The sequence below is a fragment of the Lycorma delicatula genome, chromosome 1, assembly GCF_047948215.1.
Source record: "Lycorma delicatula isolate Av1 chromosome 1, ASM4794821v1, whole genome shotgun sequence".
Classification (NCBI taxonomy): domain Eukaryota; kingdom Metazoa; phylum Arthropoda; class Insecta; order Hemiptera; family Fulgoridae; genus Lycorma; species Lycorma delicatula.
This window is the reverse complement of record NC_134455.1, coordinates 383394953-383414586: the sequence shown is the minus strand read 5'-3', so window position 1 is coordinate 383414586 and position 19634 is coordinate 383394953. Positions and strand designations below refer to the sequence as shown.

Here is a 19634-nt window from a genome sequence, read left to right as displayed (position 1 = left end):
TTTATGCCTGTAAAAACAAAAAAATTGAAAGAGTACAAAAATTACGATAATTTAATTGTAGAATTTTTTTTGCGCATTTCTACCGCGTTTTTTATTAGTTAATTTTTTTTTTGCTTTGTGTTTATGAAACATAGTTTGCTGATTTTAAAAATAATACTTTCAAGCAAATCGGTTGAAAATTGGCCAAAATATGATGAAAAACCCGTGTCATAAATCACAGTTAGTAACGTATGTTAGTATAAGTGAAAGTAGATTCAGAAAACTACATTTTATAAAAATCCCCACCACTCAAAATTCAGATTGACAAAAAACCATTTTTACTGTATACTGTTATTCATTACGAATCGATGTGTGTTAAATGTTTACCGATATCATTTGTCAGAAAAGATATTTATAGACCTCAAGTAAAAGTGACGTATTTATGAACTAAAATTCTTTTTTTTTGTGTGCCGTATATCATAATTTATTATGTGTTTCAATACATCGATATGTTGCTAGTAAGATAAGCTATTTTTGTAAATAATAAATAAATCTGTAATCCTCATAGCAATTATAATACACAAGTCACACACCACACACACAAGCACATTTCTGAGAAAAAAATGGTCATATTCTTTCTAGTCTAAATAAAACATTTTACATCGTATAAACATCGTTCAAATTGTCTAATAAAACTGATTCCTTTTTGAATATAAAAAAAAATAACTCACTTAGATCCTATATAAAATGATTGTGTAACAGCGTTTTAAAACTGACACCACACATAACCAGTTCCAAGGCTACATGATCTGAAAAGGTTAAAAACCTCAAAAGGAAAAATCACATTGGATCAAATTGAGTGACCTTGGAGGCCAATGCAAACAAGCTCTGTCATCAAGTTCATGCCAACCAATGTAGCAGTTAGGAAAAATATCATTCAGTTGATCCTGTACAGAGTTATGGCAGTGAAGAGGTGCACCAACTTGTTATGAAATAAAATTCTCTGTACAAGATTAACCAGAGACATCTCTGAGTCATTGAGAAAAGAGTCATTTTGATGGCAGATGCTGTACACATTATATCCAAATAAGCAACTCTTGTTATGCTTATTTCAGCAAAAAAAGAGTAGCCTGTTACTTGTACAATCAGAATACTGGACAGAAACATTTAATTTGGGGAGTCTCTTTCACGTTGTAAGAGTTTATAGGGATTTTCTGAATCCCAGCAATGAACACATTACTTGTGTTAACTTTTCCACTAAGATGGAATATTGACTCATCACTAAAGAAAATATGATCAAGAAAGTCTCATGTTCATTCTACATTTTAATTACAAGGCTGGCACACACAGTATAGTCGGTAGGTTTCAAAGCTCATAACAGCCGTAAACAGTATGGATGGAAATGCGTTTTCTTAAAACATTTCACACTGTCATCACTGGAACTGTTAATTTGCTGCTGGCCTTCCTAACAAATTTTTTAGGACTATATAAGAAAAATTCTTTGACAAATTCAATTTTTTTTTTCCAACACTCTTGGTTGGTACTCTTCCCTTACTCAATCATCCGATTGTTTTAAACTGATTATGCCGTTGACAAATGTTAGTGTCACTTGGAGGATCACAATTAAACTTTCAATGGAACACAACTTGAACTGTACCTTCAGATTTACATTTTGCAAACTGCAAAACACAGAAAGTTCATGAGTTGCCATCTCTGGAAGTGGTGCTGTCAAGCAGAAACATAGGGAATCATTCAATGCAACAAAAACAAATTAATCCAACAAAAACTGTTCTTTTTGTCTTTAATTCTAGCCCTAAATTAACACTGTACACCTCATCCTAAATATATCATAACAACATAAAACCCAGATAATATTTTTTGTGCAGCCGGTAGATTCTGGTTGCTCGGAGACAAGAAATTCTTTAACAAATAAATGCAAGTAACAAAAAAAAGGAAGATAAAGTGTGTAAAAAAAACTGCCATAGTCATCTTTGAAAATTTTTTTTACTATGAAAACAATCCAGTAACGAAGAGATGCTGAAGCACCCAATTATTAAGATGCTAAAACTCTGTATATTCAATTTAATATATTTAGTTTAAGTGACATATGAATTAGTATGGATGTTACGTTATAATTACTTTTTAAAAACCTTTTTGTCCAGTAGTAATACATAAAAGCTTTGGCATAGCTACTGAAAATTTAATTATTTAAGTGAAAAGAGAGTCATTTTCTAAATTTGTTTTGTTACATAATTCTAATTTATAATTTAGTTATTAATTAGATCTGGGAAAATATTTAATTTATTTAGTAAATATTAATTTAGGTAAATGTTATGTAAAATTACACAATGATGAATGTACAAAACGTTTGTAAGATTTGTTCTTTGATTTAATAACTAAGGTCTCCAATTAGTCCTGACTTATTGGATCCTTAGTCATTAATCAGAGATAATAGGTGATAATTTTAATTGCTGAATTTGCAATCTGAATCAAGAGGATGAGTTTACCTTTGAAGACAGCCTCCTTTGTAACAGATTTAAGATGTAATAAAGATTTAATTATAAATAAGAGGGGGTCCAATGGGGGGTTTGCAATGTAAGGCAACCACCTGATCTTCAAGGTCATTTAACATGTTTCTAATAAAAACAGTAGCACAACAGATTTAGTGTAACGCTGAAACTTAAATTTTTTAGAAATTTCTTGACTGACTATTTTATCACCTTTATTTGATTAGGGATGTAAGATATGGAATGTGTCTCAAAAAGCCTCTCCCATGTAATGTCAACCACACCTTCACGAAGTCTAGCTATGACTTGCTACATGGTGCATCCTGTTGTCACAGACGTGGCTCTGGTGATGGAGTGGCCATCAGTATAATTGGCCCCCCTTCTACCAAGTGTTAACAGCTCTGATGAGGATGGATAAGCAGGTAGAAGGAAGGGCACTCTATTGCCCTGGGGGTGAGAAATTGCCCCTAAAGGCAGATGAATCACCAGATTAACGGAAGGAATGTAAAAAGCAATGGGAAACCACTGCATTAAAGATCTTTAAGGATATCCTTAGTTTTTTAAAAAGACTCTGTAGGTAAAGCTTCCCTTCATTCGGTTCTCCAGGAGGAATACTAGTTCATGGATACTGGTGTTCTTTGGTGGTTTGGTTTCAATTAACCACACATATCAGGAATGGTCAACCTGAAATTGTGTACAAGACTACATTTCATTTACATTCATACATATCATCCTCTGAAGTAATACGTTACAGGGCTTCCAGAGGCTAAACAAAAAAATAAAGGATCTCCAGGAGGGGAATACAACAAGGTTTCATACTTCTGAAGAATAAAGTATGGACATAGAAAGGGTAATTGTGCAGGGAGAGCTGGAAAACTGAAAAAGTAAACAGGAAATACGATAAGAATAGGAACATGGAATGTACTGGCACTACTGCAAAAGGGTAAGCTTGAATCACAAAACAAGAAATGATTAGAAATAAATTAGACGTACTGGGAATGAGTGAAGTGAGATGGGGAGGAAAGTGAGAAATGTCGAGTGAGGACTTCCACTTGTACTACTCAGGTGCCAAAAGAAGTGGTAGGAATGGAGTTGGTGTATTAACAAAAAAGAAACTAGTAGGAAAAGTAATTAAGGTGGAATATGTTGATCGCCTGATGATGGATGATAAAGATAGAAGGTCTTTAGAAGATAGAAGATAGAAGATCTTGTAATAATTCAAGTATATAAGCAAACATCACAGTATACTGAAGAACTTGAGAAGTATTATGGAAAGCTGGAAAATATACTAGGGAAAGAATGGAAATAGGTATGTGTATTGATGATGAAATGTATTGAGACTGGAATACTGTGACTGATGAAGGACAAGAAAGCAAGAAACAGGAAAATATGGTTTAGGTAATAGAAATAAAAGAAATTAGTTAAGTTCTGCAAGGAAAATGATATGGTAGTGGGAAACACAATGTTTGAAAATCATGAAAGAAGGAGATATACATGGGTGTAGAGATTAAATTGAGAGAAGTATCAAATTGATTACATGCTCATACAACAAAGATAGGCAGACATAAGAACTGTATGAAAAATGCAAGAGCTTACCCAGGTGCAGATATAAACTCTGATCACAACTTAGTAGTAGCAGAAATCAACTTGAAGCTCAAGAAAATAAAGGTTGGTCAGAAACAAAGTACCTATGATTTGGAAAAACTAAGAAATAGTCAAAGAAATGCAAAATAGTGTACTGGAAAAACAAGAACAGAATGGAAGCCAAATAGTGTGATGATCACTGGTTAAATATTAAAAACAGTATAAAAGAAGTAGCTGAGGACATAATAGGAATTAAGAAGAGAAAGAATACAGAAGGGGTGAGTCAGTGAAGAAGTGATAAAAAAATGTATGAAAGAAGAAAATGGAAAAATGTTCATACAGAGGAAGGTAAAAGGAACTACAGAAAGCTTAATAATGAATTAAGAAGAAAAACTGAGATAGCAAGAGAAAAGTGGTTACAAGAAAAGTGTTGCAATAAAAAAACAAGAAAAAGAAGGGAGATACGATCTAATGTACAAACAAGTAACAAAAATGGTATTCAAGAAAAGTGGAAAAAGTTGTACAGTGTATCAGATTGAGTGAAAGAATAAGGACATATTAACTGAGAGGAATGAATTGAGAAAGATATGGGAAGAGTACATCAAGATTTATATTTACTGAATGGTAGGCCAAGAGGGGTAGATTTAGGAATAGAAGAAGAGAACAAAGTTCATGAAGATCACAAGGAATATAATATATTAAAATGTGAAGTAAGTATGGCCATGAAAGCGATGGCTAATGGAGAAGCTGGATGATGTGATGAATTACTGTTTGAGTTGTTTAAAGCTCTTGGAGAGAATGGAGAAATTCTATTGTTGGATCTGTGCAATAATATATATGATGAGGATAGACGGCCTGAAGATTTTCTGGATACAAACAAATTTAATGCTAGAAAGTGTGAAGAATACCGAACTATTAGTCTAATTTCGCACAAAGCAAAAGTCTTACTAAGAATTTTGAACAGGAGGTTGTAAAATAAATTGGATGAAAATACTGGAGAAGAACAATATGGCTTTAGAAGGGGAATTGAAACTAGGGATGCCATAAGACTGTTTCAAATTATTGGTGAAAAGTATATTGAAAAGAGAAGAGTGTATGTTGTGTTTGTAGACCTTGAGAAAGCTTTTGATAGAGTAAGATGGGATAAATTAATAATAGTTTCAAAAAAGAAAGAAATTGATTGGAAAGATAGGAGACTAATGAAAGAGTTGTAAATGAAACAGAAAGAAATCAGAAGTGAGACAACACAAAAGATAGAAATAGGAAGAGGAGTGCGACAAGGATGCTGTATGTCATCTACACTATTCAATATTTATCTAGAAGAAATCACCAACAATGATTTGAAGGGTAATAGAGGGGTGGCAATAGGTGGTAGGACAAGAGGTGTATGTGATTTACTGATGACATGACGGTGCTGGCAGAAAGTATAACAAAGTTAAATGAAATATTTAACGATCAAAGTAAGGCTTGTGAAAATCTAGGGATAAAAATTAATAAAACGAAAAAAAAAATGTGTGGCATTAGTTAGCAAAGATGGAAATATTAATGTAAGAATTGGAACTGAGGTAATAGAGCAGGTGGTGAAATTTAAGTAATTGGGTAGCCTCATAACAGAAGATCTTAACAGTACCACAGAAATCAAAAGTAAAATAGCAATGGGTAAAGAGGCATTTAGTAGGAAAAGTAGTTTGCTATGTGGGAAATTAAATTTAGTTTTGAGGAAGAGATTGACAAGATGTTTTATTTGGAGTGTTATGCTTTATGGTGCAGCAAGGTGGATTTTAAGAAAGAGACAAACTACGAATTGGGGCATTTGAGATGTGTGTGTGTGGTGTAAAATGGTAGTCTGTTGCAGGACAGATAACAAATGAGGCAGTGTTGAGAAGAGTAGAAGAGGCCAGGAATATGTTAAATACCATTTTAAGCAGGAAAAGCAACTGACTAGGAAACTATATGAGAAGAAGGTGCTTACTAATAGATGCAGTTGAAGGACTGATAAACTGATAAATGGAAAGAGAGGAAGGGGAAATGAAGATTTAGATTGATTGATGGGGTTGTGGAAAGAGGAAAATATACGGAAACAAAAACACTTGCACAGGACAGAAAAAAGTGGAGAGCAGCCATGGCAAAACCTGCCCCATTGGCAGAACAGAATGAATGAATGAAATTAATACTTGATTATTTAACATGCTCACTTTCTATTACTGGGTATAATATTACAAAGGAATACAGTTTAGTAGGTGATAAATAAAAAATCATTCTCCCAGTAAGAGCAAAGATTTGACTTGGAATGATAATGAAATCTTTTAACATATTCTTAGTCAGTCAAATAAAATTTACTATGAAAATTATTTTATAGAATAATATCAAAGATTCCGTAATACAGACTGCACAAGATGCTAGTCTAGATGCTAGATTTTACGGAATAAAAAATATAATTCAAATAAGTATGGTCCATTGGTAAAAAGAGACAAGCCATAATGTATACCAAGTAATGCAAAAATATAAATATGTCTGTTACAGAAATCACAAACTGCAATATTTAAAAATAATTTACAATTGTATGTCACTAAAAAATTGTCATAAGCGCTTTAAAACAACACACTCAAATAACTGTGTTTAACTCATAAAATAACAAAGAATTTGCAAAATGTGAAGAGCTTTACCAGAGATGAAGTAGCAGTGAATTCTGTCAGGAAAGAAGTTAGGGTGATTTTTTTTTTTAATGAACTTCTAAATAAATAAATACAGATGTGACTGTCTTTTATTTTAATATTTCACAATTTTTTGGACTCAAGAATCACACACATAGAATCGGAGACTTAAAAAAAAAGTAAAAAGCGCACTGATTCCAAACAACTTGTATTATTTTTTAACAAGTGTTTAGGTATTGCAGATCGATAGTATGCTTATAAAATCAGTGCCAGGAATGTTTGAAACAAGCACGAATGGACTTCTATACATGCAAATTACCTTTTCTTGTACTGGAAAATAAGGCTTCAGTGCTGATTTAAACAAATATGTAATAGCATATTTAATTCTGATTTCAGGCATATGAGATTATTAAAATTTGGGGAAGTTTATTTAACTTCTGTGAAACAGATCTCTAGTATAATTGAGACTTGCAAGTGCTCAATAGTATAATTGTAACAAGTGCTTATATATTACTGACCACACTTATCTCAAACTACACAGAGAACTAAACTTATCTTTTGACCACACTTATCTGCACAGTAGATAAAATATGTGTTCTTGAATTTATGGGTCATATGTTCTTTGTCAATGTTAGCGACGAATAAACGAAGAAAATTGTTAATTTTAAATAATATTCAAGAGACAGAAAAAAGAGCAATACATAATATTCTTAATTTCTATCATTTAAGTGTTAAAATTAAAAGAACTTTCAACTTTATTGTTAATACATTAAAAATGGAATTTCTTAATATGAATGAATTAAAAATTATGATAAATTTAATGTCAGATTGTTTTCTTCATACGAACGATAACATGAGTCTTTTGCTAAACTTTAATCAAAAATTGTTCAGGTAAATTGTTAATAAAAAGCTAATGCACAATTCTTTCTAAGAACTAATTGAAAACATTATTCTTACTTTTGTTTATAAATAGTATCAACTTTGTGTTTTTAATATGTGGATTTAGGATGAGAATGGAAAAACAAAAGTAACTTTGAATTTAATAATAATCATCAAAAAAATTTATTTATTTTTGTGAATCTTTGTTTACAAATATGCTTTTGTTTTGAAAAACAAAAACATATCATATCTGTTTTATATATTTGTTGAGCTTTTCATTCGTTCAAAAATGCACATTTATCATTTATGTTATCTAATTTATCTTAAGTATATCATTAATATTATATTATTTTGGATATAACTATTCTGTTCAACATCTATAACTATCTTTTTAAACTACTTTAACACATTTCTTATGATTTTTCTGTTTCTATCATATCAACTCTATCAGAATTTCCCTAAAGCCAAATAAACTAAATTGACATTGAGCAACTTTTTACCCTCTACACTTCCTCCTTGAATTAAACTCACTAAATCTGGATTCTTTAAAATAGGACCCACAGATTTCATTTGTGGGTTCTATTTTTACAAGATTCTGTCACAAACTTCTCTCCTATTTCTCTTAATTTTTTTTATTAAATAATATTTCAATACTCTATTCCACATTTTCCAGTACACACCTCTAAAGCCTGGCCTGCCAAATGCCCACATTTCACTACCATAAACCCTCCATTTAAAACTATATGTTTGGTAAAGTCAGATTTCTTTATATATAAAAACTCTCTTGGTTTATGAAAGTCTGTTTCTGACTCTTTCTTTTGTTCATTCTTTAAAATTTTGCTACATAAACAATAAAATTTTGTGATTTCTGGTACTGCATTCTATCTTAATATTTGACTTCCTGTATACCTATTTTTGTCATATTTCATTATCTTTAATTCTTTTTATTTCCAAATTAAATTTATCCTCCAGCAATATGTTCATAGTATTTGTTATGTTAGTTCCTTTATCTCATTCCTAGTGGTAGTCAATAAAAGATATATACATATATATATTTAAGGTGATAATTAATTGGGAAAGTTTTATAGTGCATATATGAGAGATGTTTGGAGGCAGAAAAAATTAGGTTCTATATAGTTAAAAAATCTGCATTATGGTGGATTTTAAATTTTTGTTCGCCATCTTGAATCAAATTTAATTTTTTTTCAAATAGGAAGGTGGACGTATAACAAATGATTTAGATTTAAAATTTTCAAGAAAAACAATGGTGAATCCCATTTTTTGTTAGTGCCTTCATTATTGAGTTATAAGTATTCAAAGTTGCAACAATGGAAAAATCATGATAATGATAAAAATATGCTGCATGAACATTTTTATTACATTTTACATTTATAATGCATACAATAACGACCTTTAAACAGTGCTATAATATTGATAATAATAAACAATAACTAATAATTAATACAACAACAAATTAAACGACTATATCAAATGATATTATTTACTTTAAATATTACAATATTTAATTTAAAGTTTTAAATAAATGTTTTTGATCATAAATTATTCATGAAATAAATGCTGAAAGCATACCATTCTACAATTAACGTTCAAAATGCTTCCCCACTACATCTTGGCAATTTGCTAACCTCAAGTAATATCCATTTATAACTTGTTGTATCATGTCTGGTGGTGCACAAGCAGATTTGTCAATTATTTTTCTTTTCAATTAGTCAATGTCTATAGGTTTTGTTTTGTTAACATTATGTTTCAGGTACCCTCAAAAATATAATCCAGAGACATGTCTCTATGGCTTCTCTATGACCTATCCAGCAATTTGGAAATTGTTCAATTAAAATTTTTAATGCCCTTAGATAAAAATGAGGTGGTGCCCCATCTTGCTGAAACCATATATTATTTAATTCTTGTCCAACATTTTCTCGAATATTTGATAAAACAGAATTGGCTAACAAGTTGTAGTAAGCATCTCCTGTAAGACTGTCATCTAAAAAAAAAGTTCTACAATACAATGACCAACGATTCCCACCCAAATGTTCACTTTCCGAGGGTGCTGTGTAGTAACTTCCAGCATCCATCTGGAATTATTATCGTTCCAATATCGACAGTTTTGTTTATTGACATGGCCATTTAACATAAAAGTCGCTTCATCAGCAAATACTGAATTAGAAGAATTTGCATCCAATTTTTGAATTATAATATCACAATACTAAACTCCAAAATTTCTTGCACCAGGTGTAGCTTATAAGGATGAAATTTATTTGTTTAAGAATTTTTTGAACTAAAAAATAACTGATATCATGTTGGAAAACAGCTTTTTGAATTGATAAATGAGGGTCTTTAACAAAGGTCTGCATGCATGTAATGACTACACCAGTTGTGACAGTTCTTGGTCTACCAGTGCGAGAACAATTCTTTACAGTATTGGTTTTTTCAAATTCCTGTACTGTTTTCATCCCAGTCGATTTACTTCTAGGTTTTCTCTTTGGAAATCTATTATTAAATAAATCACATACCTCTTGTAAAGACCAAACTGTCACCATACCTGTACATCATCAACAGAGTTATTCTTTCAGTTTCACTTAAAAAAGGCATTGTTATTTGAAGATTTAATAAAACTAAATAAATGAACGAGGAAATATAATAAAACTTTCACCAAAAACCAAATTTGAACCAATAAGTCTTCAACTTAATCTCTAGTAGCACTATCAAATTTTATCATTACAATTATGTTGAAGTAAAAAGATGAAATGAGGAGTTAATAAGTTGCATTGTTTTAACATAATACAAACTGCATTGTTGAAAATTAACAGCTGATTTACTCAACTAAATTTTTTAAGTAAGTATTTCCAGCAGATCTGTTTCATTTATGAAAAGTAACGTCTATCAGCTGATATTAACATTGGAAGTTAATTTTTATTTAGAAAATATCAGTTAGTTTAATTTAGTTTGTTGTTAATTATTAGCTATTCTTTATTATTACTAATATTAAAGGGCTGATTAAAGTTTGTTATTATATGTATTATGAGTGTAAAATGCAATAAAATTGTTCATGCAACATATGTTACCTCGTTTTAATGTTAACACGATTTTCCAGTCATTGCAAATTTGAATCCTTATAACTCAATAACTAAGGCATTAACAGAAAAACAGGTTTCACCACTGTTTTTCTTGTAAAATTTTAAATGAATCATTTGTCATATGTCCAGCTCACTATTTAAAAAAATTAAGTTTGATTCAATATGGCAGATCCAAGATGGTGGACAAAAATTAAAAATACCACCATTATATATATCACTGGTGCATTGCTCTCATTCCTCACTTCTGTATTCTTTATTATATACTTCACAATAAACTATTATGTTGTTAAATAAAAATTGCTCTTCTATAGAAATCCTGCTTTTCTTAAAACTTGAAACATTGTATACTAAAGTACTTCAAAGACGAATTTTCAAGCTCTACAAACACTACCACGATATAGAAAGGAGGAATGTTGTAATTCCTTCTCGTTTTCAAATGGGCTTTCTGAAACCAAATTGATTCCAAATATAATAATATTGCAAATCACATTGCTATATGCAAATTTTGAAGTCATGTGGTAATTTCAAAATCTAACAGAAGAAAAAATCTGTTTAAGCATGACTTAAAAACTTACACTGTGGTAGTTCTCATATTTATTTGCTTTTTAATTAATTCTCATTTTTAGTTTCTTTGATATGGTAAAAATAATGTTTTTATTGAAATGTAAGGTTACTCAAACAACCTATGATGTGAATTTTACAAAGTAATGTATGTAATATATTTGGTCCTGCTTTACCAAACAATACAGTACTTCAAGTGGCATATCAATTCATGTAGCTCTATTCTAGTTAAATATTTAAGAGCTCTTTCAACTTTAGATCATAGTACAAAATCACCTTTCAATCACCAAGTTTATTTTTTCTCTTCTATCAGACAGTATTCTCTTTTAAATGATCCTTCTATGTATTCCTGCCAATTATTAGCTTTCTCCCACTTCCTACTCTCTTACATTAAGTCATTGATTTTATTCAAATCTGTCTTATTATTAATATAATTTTGTTTCTCTCTCCCTCTCACATTTATGTACATAGATACACCTGTTTCCTAACCTATTTTCTTCTCTATATCACAACACCTTTCTTCAACCAGCCTACCTTTGCTATTTTGACTTTTTATTAATTTTATTTTGTAAAGGTCAATGCAATTTTTTGCTTCAGTAAAATTTCGCACTTTTATATTTTCTGTGTTCATTGATCACTTCTAATACATTTCTCATGACCTACAATTATCAAACAGATGTTACCTTTTTGCCTTTAGTTTCCTCTGCTGTTTTACTTATTTGCTTTTCAAAATTTATCCATTACTTTTCTACTGATTCTACTTTTGAGGTAACTTCTAAATCTGTAGTTAAATTTTGTCCCTATATCCTATATTGATTTTCATTTCACATCATTCTCTTCTAGTTTACTTGAATCCAACGTCTTTGTTATCATCTTTTTCTTAAACTTCAACCTTTATTTCACCAATACTAAACAATGATAAGAATAGAACTAGTCTACTAAAAAGTGTTATACAGTCACATATATTACTCTGATTTTCAATTCTTTGTCTTATGCAGTCAGGGTTAGATTGCTGCACTGGATACTTATTTGTATTCAACAAATACAAATTTATATTTTATTTGCATTGGATAGCTTCAAAACCTTACTCATAGAAAAATTCCATTTCAGTTTAAATAATTTGATTTATAAGGCAATTTCTGTTTTTAGTATTACAACCTTGGACTTATCCTACATGTAAAAAGGAGAATTAAAACAATTCTCCTGTGTTACAACTTACTTGAGTTGTTTCTACAACTCAATCAATTTCTTACAAAAAAACAGTTTTTTGAAATAAGATGACTAAAGTATGCAACGTAAAATACAATAGTAGAAATTAAATGTTTTAAAAAATGACCAAAAGAAGTCTAACACCTTTATTCCATTTATGGTATTTTTAAAAATAAAACATAATTGTTCAGAAATTGTTCATATATTATAACTGAAATCTCTTGTTATGAAGAAGATGCATCAATTAAGGAATTTTGTTACTTAGAAGCATTTTGTTACATCATTTTAAAATTTAATAAAGACCTTCTTTTATAAAATTTAAATCTCACAATACCAACCTCTTTGATTTCGAGAGGGCTAACTTCTTGTTTAAAATCCATCATAAATAATTACAAGATGCAGCAGATTTGACCATTTTAAATAAAGACCTGTAAAAAAAAACAATAGATAAATTATAATACTATCTAAACTTCAACAAAATTAGATAATTTATATCAATATTAATTCTTCTGATAAGTTAATATTTCTATTCTTATTTACAAATTAATATTTTTCTTAATTTTCAGTTACTTTATTTATTTTCTCAAGTAACAAGTTGTAAACCAGTTACAATTTAATGACAAATGGAATTTGTAGTAAATGAAAAATTTCATATCGAGGGTCCAAACCCAGCAAACGTTTGGATGAAATACAGTCTACCACTTCACCATGGAGTTCTTTTTTATTCAAAAGATAACTCTGTAAATTAATTGTAATTATTCTTCAACGTATTAATTTGAGTAATTGATATTCAATGAGAATAACCAATTAATATTGTAATTCGTTACAAATTAATTTGAGACTTATAATAAGATGAGCAACTTTAATGTAATACACTGAGCAAAAGAGAGAACAAAATGTTGCAAAAGTAAAACAACATGCAGTGATTGAACTTTTAACACTGGAAAAAGTAAATGCTAGTATTATTCATAATCATTTAAAGGTCATTTATGCAAATTAAACTGTTGATAGAAGTACTATGAGTAGGTAGGCAACACGATTTCATATATAAAAAGCTGGTAAAAAGTGGGGATAGTGAAGATTATCCTCACAAGGGTCAACCAGTTTCCATACCTGAAAAGAAGTACCAAAAGGAGGTGAATGATTTAATTCAAAATGACTGTCTCATTACATAACGCAACGCAACCAGATAAGCATACTGCAAAATGAGCAGAACAAATTATTATACAACTGGGCTACCATAAAATCAGCTCACAGTGGGTGCCATGCAAATTTCAGAAAAAGAACAACTAAGGAAATATTGTAAACAGATTCTGAAACATTATTATAATGAAGGAGATGATTTCCTTTTCAATGCTCTGAAGATAGACAAAACTTAGGTGCACTATTAAGATCCAAGAAAAGGGGTAGATTGGAATACCAGCACAATGGTTCCCCACAATCAAAAAAATTCAAAACACAACCGTCTGTACAACAAATTCTTTTGTTCTGAGATTCTAAAAATGTATATCTGACTGACTACTTGAAAGTTGGATCGAGTATAAATTCTATGCGATACACAAATTTTAAAAAATCTTAGAAAAAATCAGTACTATGTTCAACAATCCACAGAGTCAATAATTCTGTAAAATGATAATGCCCAGCCACACACTTCTACGAAACTGCTGAGACTTTTGTGAAAGTGAAATTTGAACATATTCCATATCCTTCATTCTCACCAGATTTGGTGCCTCGTAACTTCCACTTCTTTCTGCAATTAAAGATTGATATTAATAGTATTCATTTCACCACAGAACTGAAGGATGCAGTACGATCATAACTCAAGGAAAAACCACCAGCATTCTTAATTGATAGAATGAGAAAAATGGTTCATCGTTATGAAAAAATTGTGTATGTAGAAGAATTTTAGTACATGGAAAAAATAAGGTAAGTTTCTGTAGCAAATAAAATGTCCTTTTATGTCATATTTGTTTTCATTTGACTATCTCTCTTCATTAATGAGTTATGAGCAACTGAGAATTACATTTTAGCCACCTCTTGTACATTTTATTTATTATTTGGTGTTTCAGAATTGTGGTATTTTTAAAACTATTACTACAATTGTGGTAAGTTTTTTATAATCATTATACTTTAATGAGGATAAATGGATGAAACAACAAAAAATGCCAAAATCCTGTCAGGAATCGTTCGTGTACTAGTTAATCTAGAACCAGCTTGACTTCAATTAACTAACTAGGTTAATTAATGTGATACCTGACAGACATAGATTTTAGTTAATGTATGGATTTAACAAAAATAATATAATTTATGGTAAGAAGTGAAACATGCTAATTATTTTTTATTGAGTCATGGCCTAATTGTAGGGCCTATCAAGAGTATATACACCAGGTACACACCCAACCATTTCCAAAATAAATGACTAAACTTACCTACCATTCAGCAAAATGGTTATTAAAAAAATTATGTAAATTACAGCAATCACAATCTTTTTCAATTAAAAATAACTTGATTAAATAATAATTTAAAAGAAGAACTTTTACAGATTGGTGAAATTTTTATATCTTTTAATGTGAATGTACTGTATCCCAGCAATCCCATCAAGGATACAATAAAGATTTTTAAGAGCTGACCCAATCACCCAATCTATCGATTCTTATAAAATAGAGGAAGACATAAGATAAACAAGTTTATACATAAAACCAAATACTTTTCAATTAAATAATGGTTTTTAATTAAACAGCAATGATAACCCCAATCTGGATTACTAGCTAACTTTTTTTTTATAAGTTTCTTTAAAAGAAAACTAAAAAAGCACTTCAATAATTCTGTCAGTTTGATTAGATATGAAGATTAATATTTTTGAATTAATCAATATAAAATTAGGTGTATGAATGGAAAAAAAAGACTTTTCCTCACTATAACAATATAAAACATAATTTAAAATAACAGGTTTCAGTTTATAGTGGATACCTCTAAGAAATTGGCCTCTGCCTTTAGAAAAGCAAAAGATAACACTATACTTATTGCAAGAACAGACCTTTATAACTAAAGTAACTACAATTTAGTATATGTAAGTGAAATAAAATTAACAATAAAGCTAAAATAAGGCAATACTCGAGTCATAAAAACAGAAAACCACAGAAATCAGCTCTAGTTGAACAGTGGAACTAGTCATAGAAGTTTATTTGAAGTGATAGTTTAAAACAATAATTAGACAGTTGGGAATTAACAGTTTTTCTTTACGATTACTAATTTTTCATGTTTTATTTATTTGCTTTTTTATTATAATTGTTATTCTGTGTATTTTTATTAATACTTTTTTCACAATAATCTGCAGATAATTTTTTAATAGTCAAAATGGTCATCTAAGTTAAAAGCTTTTCAGGTAAAAATGTTGGTAAATGGTTTACTGAACATAGTCCTGTCTTTTAAAAATTATTTCAATAACCATTTATCATAGCTTTTTCTTTATTAATAAGTAAAATTATGATTTTAAATGAATTTAACATTAACCAATGTCAAGCACTGGTATCAAATAAATTTTCAATTTAAATTAATATTAAACTATATCAAACCAAAGTTTACAAAATTATTCAGATATTTCAACAGCTTTTGACAATTTCCTTAGTTAATTTTTTCATGCATTTAATCTTCTCATGTTTCAAACTACAGAAATAAACAAAATATTATAAATTAATTAATTACTGTGCTATTATAAAGAAGTATTCAAAATAATTATTATTAATACACATAAATAATAATCAGTGCTTCTCCTTAAGAATATTTAAACATTAAAATGCAAAAGTGTGAAAAAATATATTTTTAAACCTTATTACCTCAAAGTAATCTTTAAAACCTCTGAAAAGTGATCTACTGACAAGTAATACAATTTTGTGAACAGTTAACTCATCAAAAAGTAATGTAAACTGTTGAAATTATAAATAAATAGAAATAGCATAGAAACACAAATAAAACATAAAATCACTGAATGAATAAACAAAATAAATATATGAATTCCGTGAAACTATTGATTTAAAAATTATAAATAATTAAAATATTTAATAAGAATTCATACGAACATGATAAAAAATAAATTTTTAACAGTTAATGTTAGCTAGTAAGGCTAATACAAGAAAGTAGTAGTAGCAGCTTACCAGATGAAGTCATAATATAATTATTACACAACTCTGCCAACCTCCATAGCAAAGTAGTAGCGTCTTGCCTTTCATCCGTAAGGTTCTGATTCAAATCGCATTGAGGCATGGATTTTTTAACACAAAATTCATCTTCCATAAGTAATTTGGGAGTTAGCCTGCAGTTGCTAAAATAAATAAATACATTAATAATAACAGTCTTCTGACTCTCAGTAAGAGTTGCTTAAAATGCCATTTAACAAAGAAATAAATATTATAAATTCATTATTAATATTAAGCTGAAATTTTGCTACTTTCTTGTAATATTACTGAATTTTGTAAAATAATTATATTATGATATATATGTTGCTAGTACATTAGGATACCATAACTGTTTTCTTATATGTACAATTTTACTAATAATCATGATATAATTATAATTTCTGAGAATTTATAAATATTTCTGAATATGTGAATCAGCAGTTGGGTTAGTGCTGGGATAAAACTCGCACAAACACTTTGTTCAGTTTAAACAAATTAATAAAAATATCTCCTCAGCAGTCTTTCATTTTCATATAATTCTTTTCTATTTTTACCTTTGGATGCATTTTTAATGTAGAGTAAAAGTTAAGAGAGATAATCTCTCTGAGACATCTGATAATTATTTATAAGGTACAGAATGTCACCATTCTTATTTTTTAACAAACCAAATACCCAATTTTTAATATTTCTGATAATGCACATTCTGAAGCATAATGTTATATTTTGATTCTTATAAAAACAGTTAAAGATCGTTTATAAACATATAAAATCAATCAGAAAAAATGAAATTAGCATATTATAAATCAAATGACTGAATTTTATACAGTTACTTTGAGCTGAAATTTATGAGGTTGAATTTTAAACAAAGTTAGTGATTTCCACTATGATTTAGTTTGGTTTTTAGATTTAAAATCAAATTTATTATCATAGACTTTCTGAAAGTTTAAATTAATTTATTATCACAATGCAATTTTTGTGATTTGTAAATATTAATGTTGACTTCTGAAACGTATTTAACCTTAAAAAAATTTAAGGTTATAACTTCATTTAAACACGAACTTAAATTTAATATTCACGAAATATAGCAGGTTAAGCTTGTTAAATGAAACAGCGAATTCTTACTTAACGTAACTTGAGTCTATGGAGTTGAAAATAATGTTAAATACAAATAAAATACTTTCTCAGAGAAGTTCACCACTTCATAGTGATTACACAATTAATCAATGATAGTGGAGCAACCAAATAAAGAAAATAAATCGTAAGTGACCAATGCCTGTAGTAGTGAATATGAGAAAGGTATAAAACTAACATGTTTATAAAAATCTCCGAATTACAAATACCAAGCAATCAACCCTTAATTGAGATAATAAGTTACTAATGAAAAATTACAGGTAATTAATTATAAATATTCAGTAATTTCTAAAATTACTTCTTCAAAAAAAAAACTAATAATAATAATAGCTTAATTTCTTACATTAATCTTAAATTAAAAAAAATTCCATCTCTGTTTGAATTTTTCAAAAAATTGCATGACTGACACCATACAATAATTTTTATTCCCTACATGTCGTGTGGCAGTCTATGTTAATGCAGTAGTAACTAGAATTTGTTTTTGTGAAAGCGGTGTGGTGTTACTTAAAAACATTATTTTATACTTTGAAAACAGCAAGATAATTGTAGTTTATCTGGTGAGTTTCAGCTGTAATACTAAGTTATTGTTTTTTTCGTTTTTTTTATAGAGAATGATAATCTAACGATAATATAACCTAAAATTTTGATTGTGTTCTATTTTTGTAATTTGTCACCGTGTTTACGAAGTTTTGTTTCTTCATTAAGCTTTACCACTCTTGTGTAAAAACTTAAGTTGAATAGGCCAAGATGCGGTAAAATTCTATATCTCGTAAAATACAGATTTGTTTTGGCGTTAAAACTGGCTTTAATTACAAATTCGTGTAACGTTCACAAATTGCTTTCATTCGAATTCGGGGCGTATTAAATTCCTTTAGAACTATACTTTTAAAATATAAGTATTATTTTAATTTGTCTGTATTTTATGTTAATAAAAATTGTAAAAAAATTAATAAAAATTGTATTTTATTTTATTAGGAATGACGAACTAAATAACTTTTGAAAGCATAATTACTAGAAAATACGTCCATTAGATGGAGTTTGTTGTAAAAGTTTTAAATAAAAGTAATATTTTGTAATTTTCCCTTTCAACTGTCACTGAAAATATAATAATTAAAGTTTAAATATTTTGTAGCAGAAGTTACTCTCCTCAAAGATTTTATGCTTAACTAATATGTATTTAACAGTTTGATAGTAGTTGTTTATAGTATGTTTTTAGAGTACAGTGGTGAAAGTATCAATATTTTTGAATTACTCATCTCAAAAAATTAAAGTTGTTATTGATTGAGCAGTTAAAGTATTATAAAAAAAATTACGTAGTAGATCTTTTGCACTGGAAAATTATATTCCTTATTTACAATGTTAAAATTTTTTCAAATATTTTTTGAAAATTTTTAAGATTGTCATAATACTTTAAACAGAAAAAGTGATGACTCATTCCCTCATGAATAAAGAAGAAAATCATTGAATAGTCTTGATTTCCAAATTGGAAATTGACTACAATATATTTTGTTCATGTTTTTATCAGTGTTTGTTGCTACCATATTTTCAATAAAAAGAGTCGTAACTAGTTATTTGTTAAAAAAAAATGTACTCATTTTCTCTTATAAATTTTGGTTTAGAGATTAAACTTGATGATCGCTTATTGTCACAGGTCTGTAAATAATTAGTAGAGAAATATGTATATTTCGTATATACAGCTTGGCCTAGAAGACTTTTTGTATGCTTGCTTACCTATTTTTCATTTCTTTCATCATACAAAAGATGTGAGAACTTTTCAAAGTACAGGTACAAACTAGTGATCTGCTAAAATACAATTTTGCAGTCTGGTAAGCCTTAAGGTATAATTTAATCATAATTTGT

The 19634-nt window shown here is 28.9% G+C and overlaps 2 protein-coding genes across 3 annotated transcripts in view; one reads left to right on the top strand and one right to left on the bottom strand.

Annotated features, from left to right (window-relative positions):
- LOC142317319 (uncharacterized) overlaps nucleotides 1–17897 on the bottom strand; it is a 71186-nt gene extending 53289 nt beyond the window's left edge. For both annotated transcript variants that reach the window (XM_075353765.1, XM_075353766.1), the window contains exons 1-3: nucleotides 17766–17897; nucleotides 16623–16789; nucleotides 12807–12896 (exon numbers count right to left, since the gene is read on the bottom strand). In XM_075353765.1, the coding sequence (XP_075209880.1) occupies nucleotides 12807–12851 (45 nt within the window). In that variant the 5' untranslated portion in view covers nucleotides 12852–12896; nucleotides 16623–16789; nucleotides 17766–17897. The remainder of the gene's footprint in view (nucleotides 1–12806; nucleotides 12897–16622; nucleotides 16790–17765) is intronic.
- A 317-nt stretch (nucleotides 17898–18214) lies between these two features.
- LOC142317318 (transmembrane ascorbate-dependent reductase CYB561) overlaps nucleotides 18215–19634 on the top strand; it is a 185175-nt gene continuing 183755 nt past the window's right edge. Inside the window, exon 1 of the mRNA XM_075353760.1 lies at nucleotides 18215–18331. The gene's annotated coding sequence lies outside the window, so the exon portion shown is untranslated. The remainder of the gene's footprint in view (nucleotides 18332–19634) is intronic.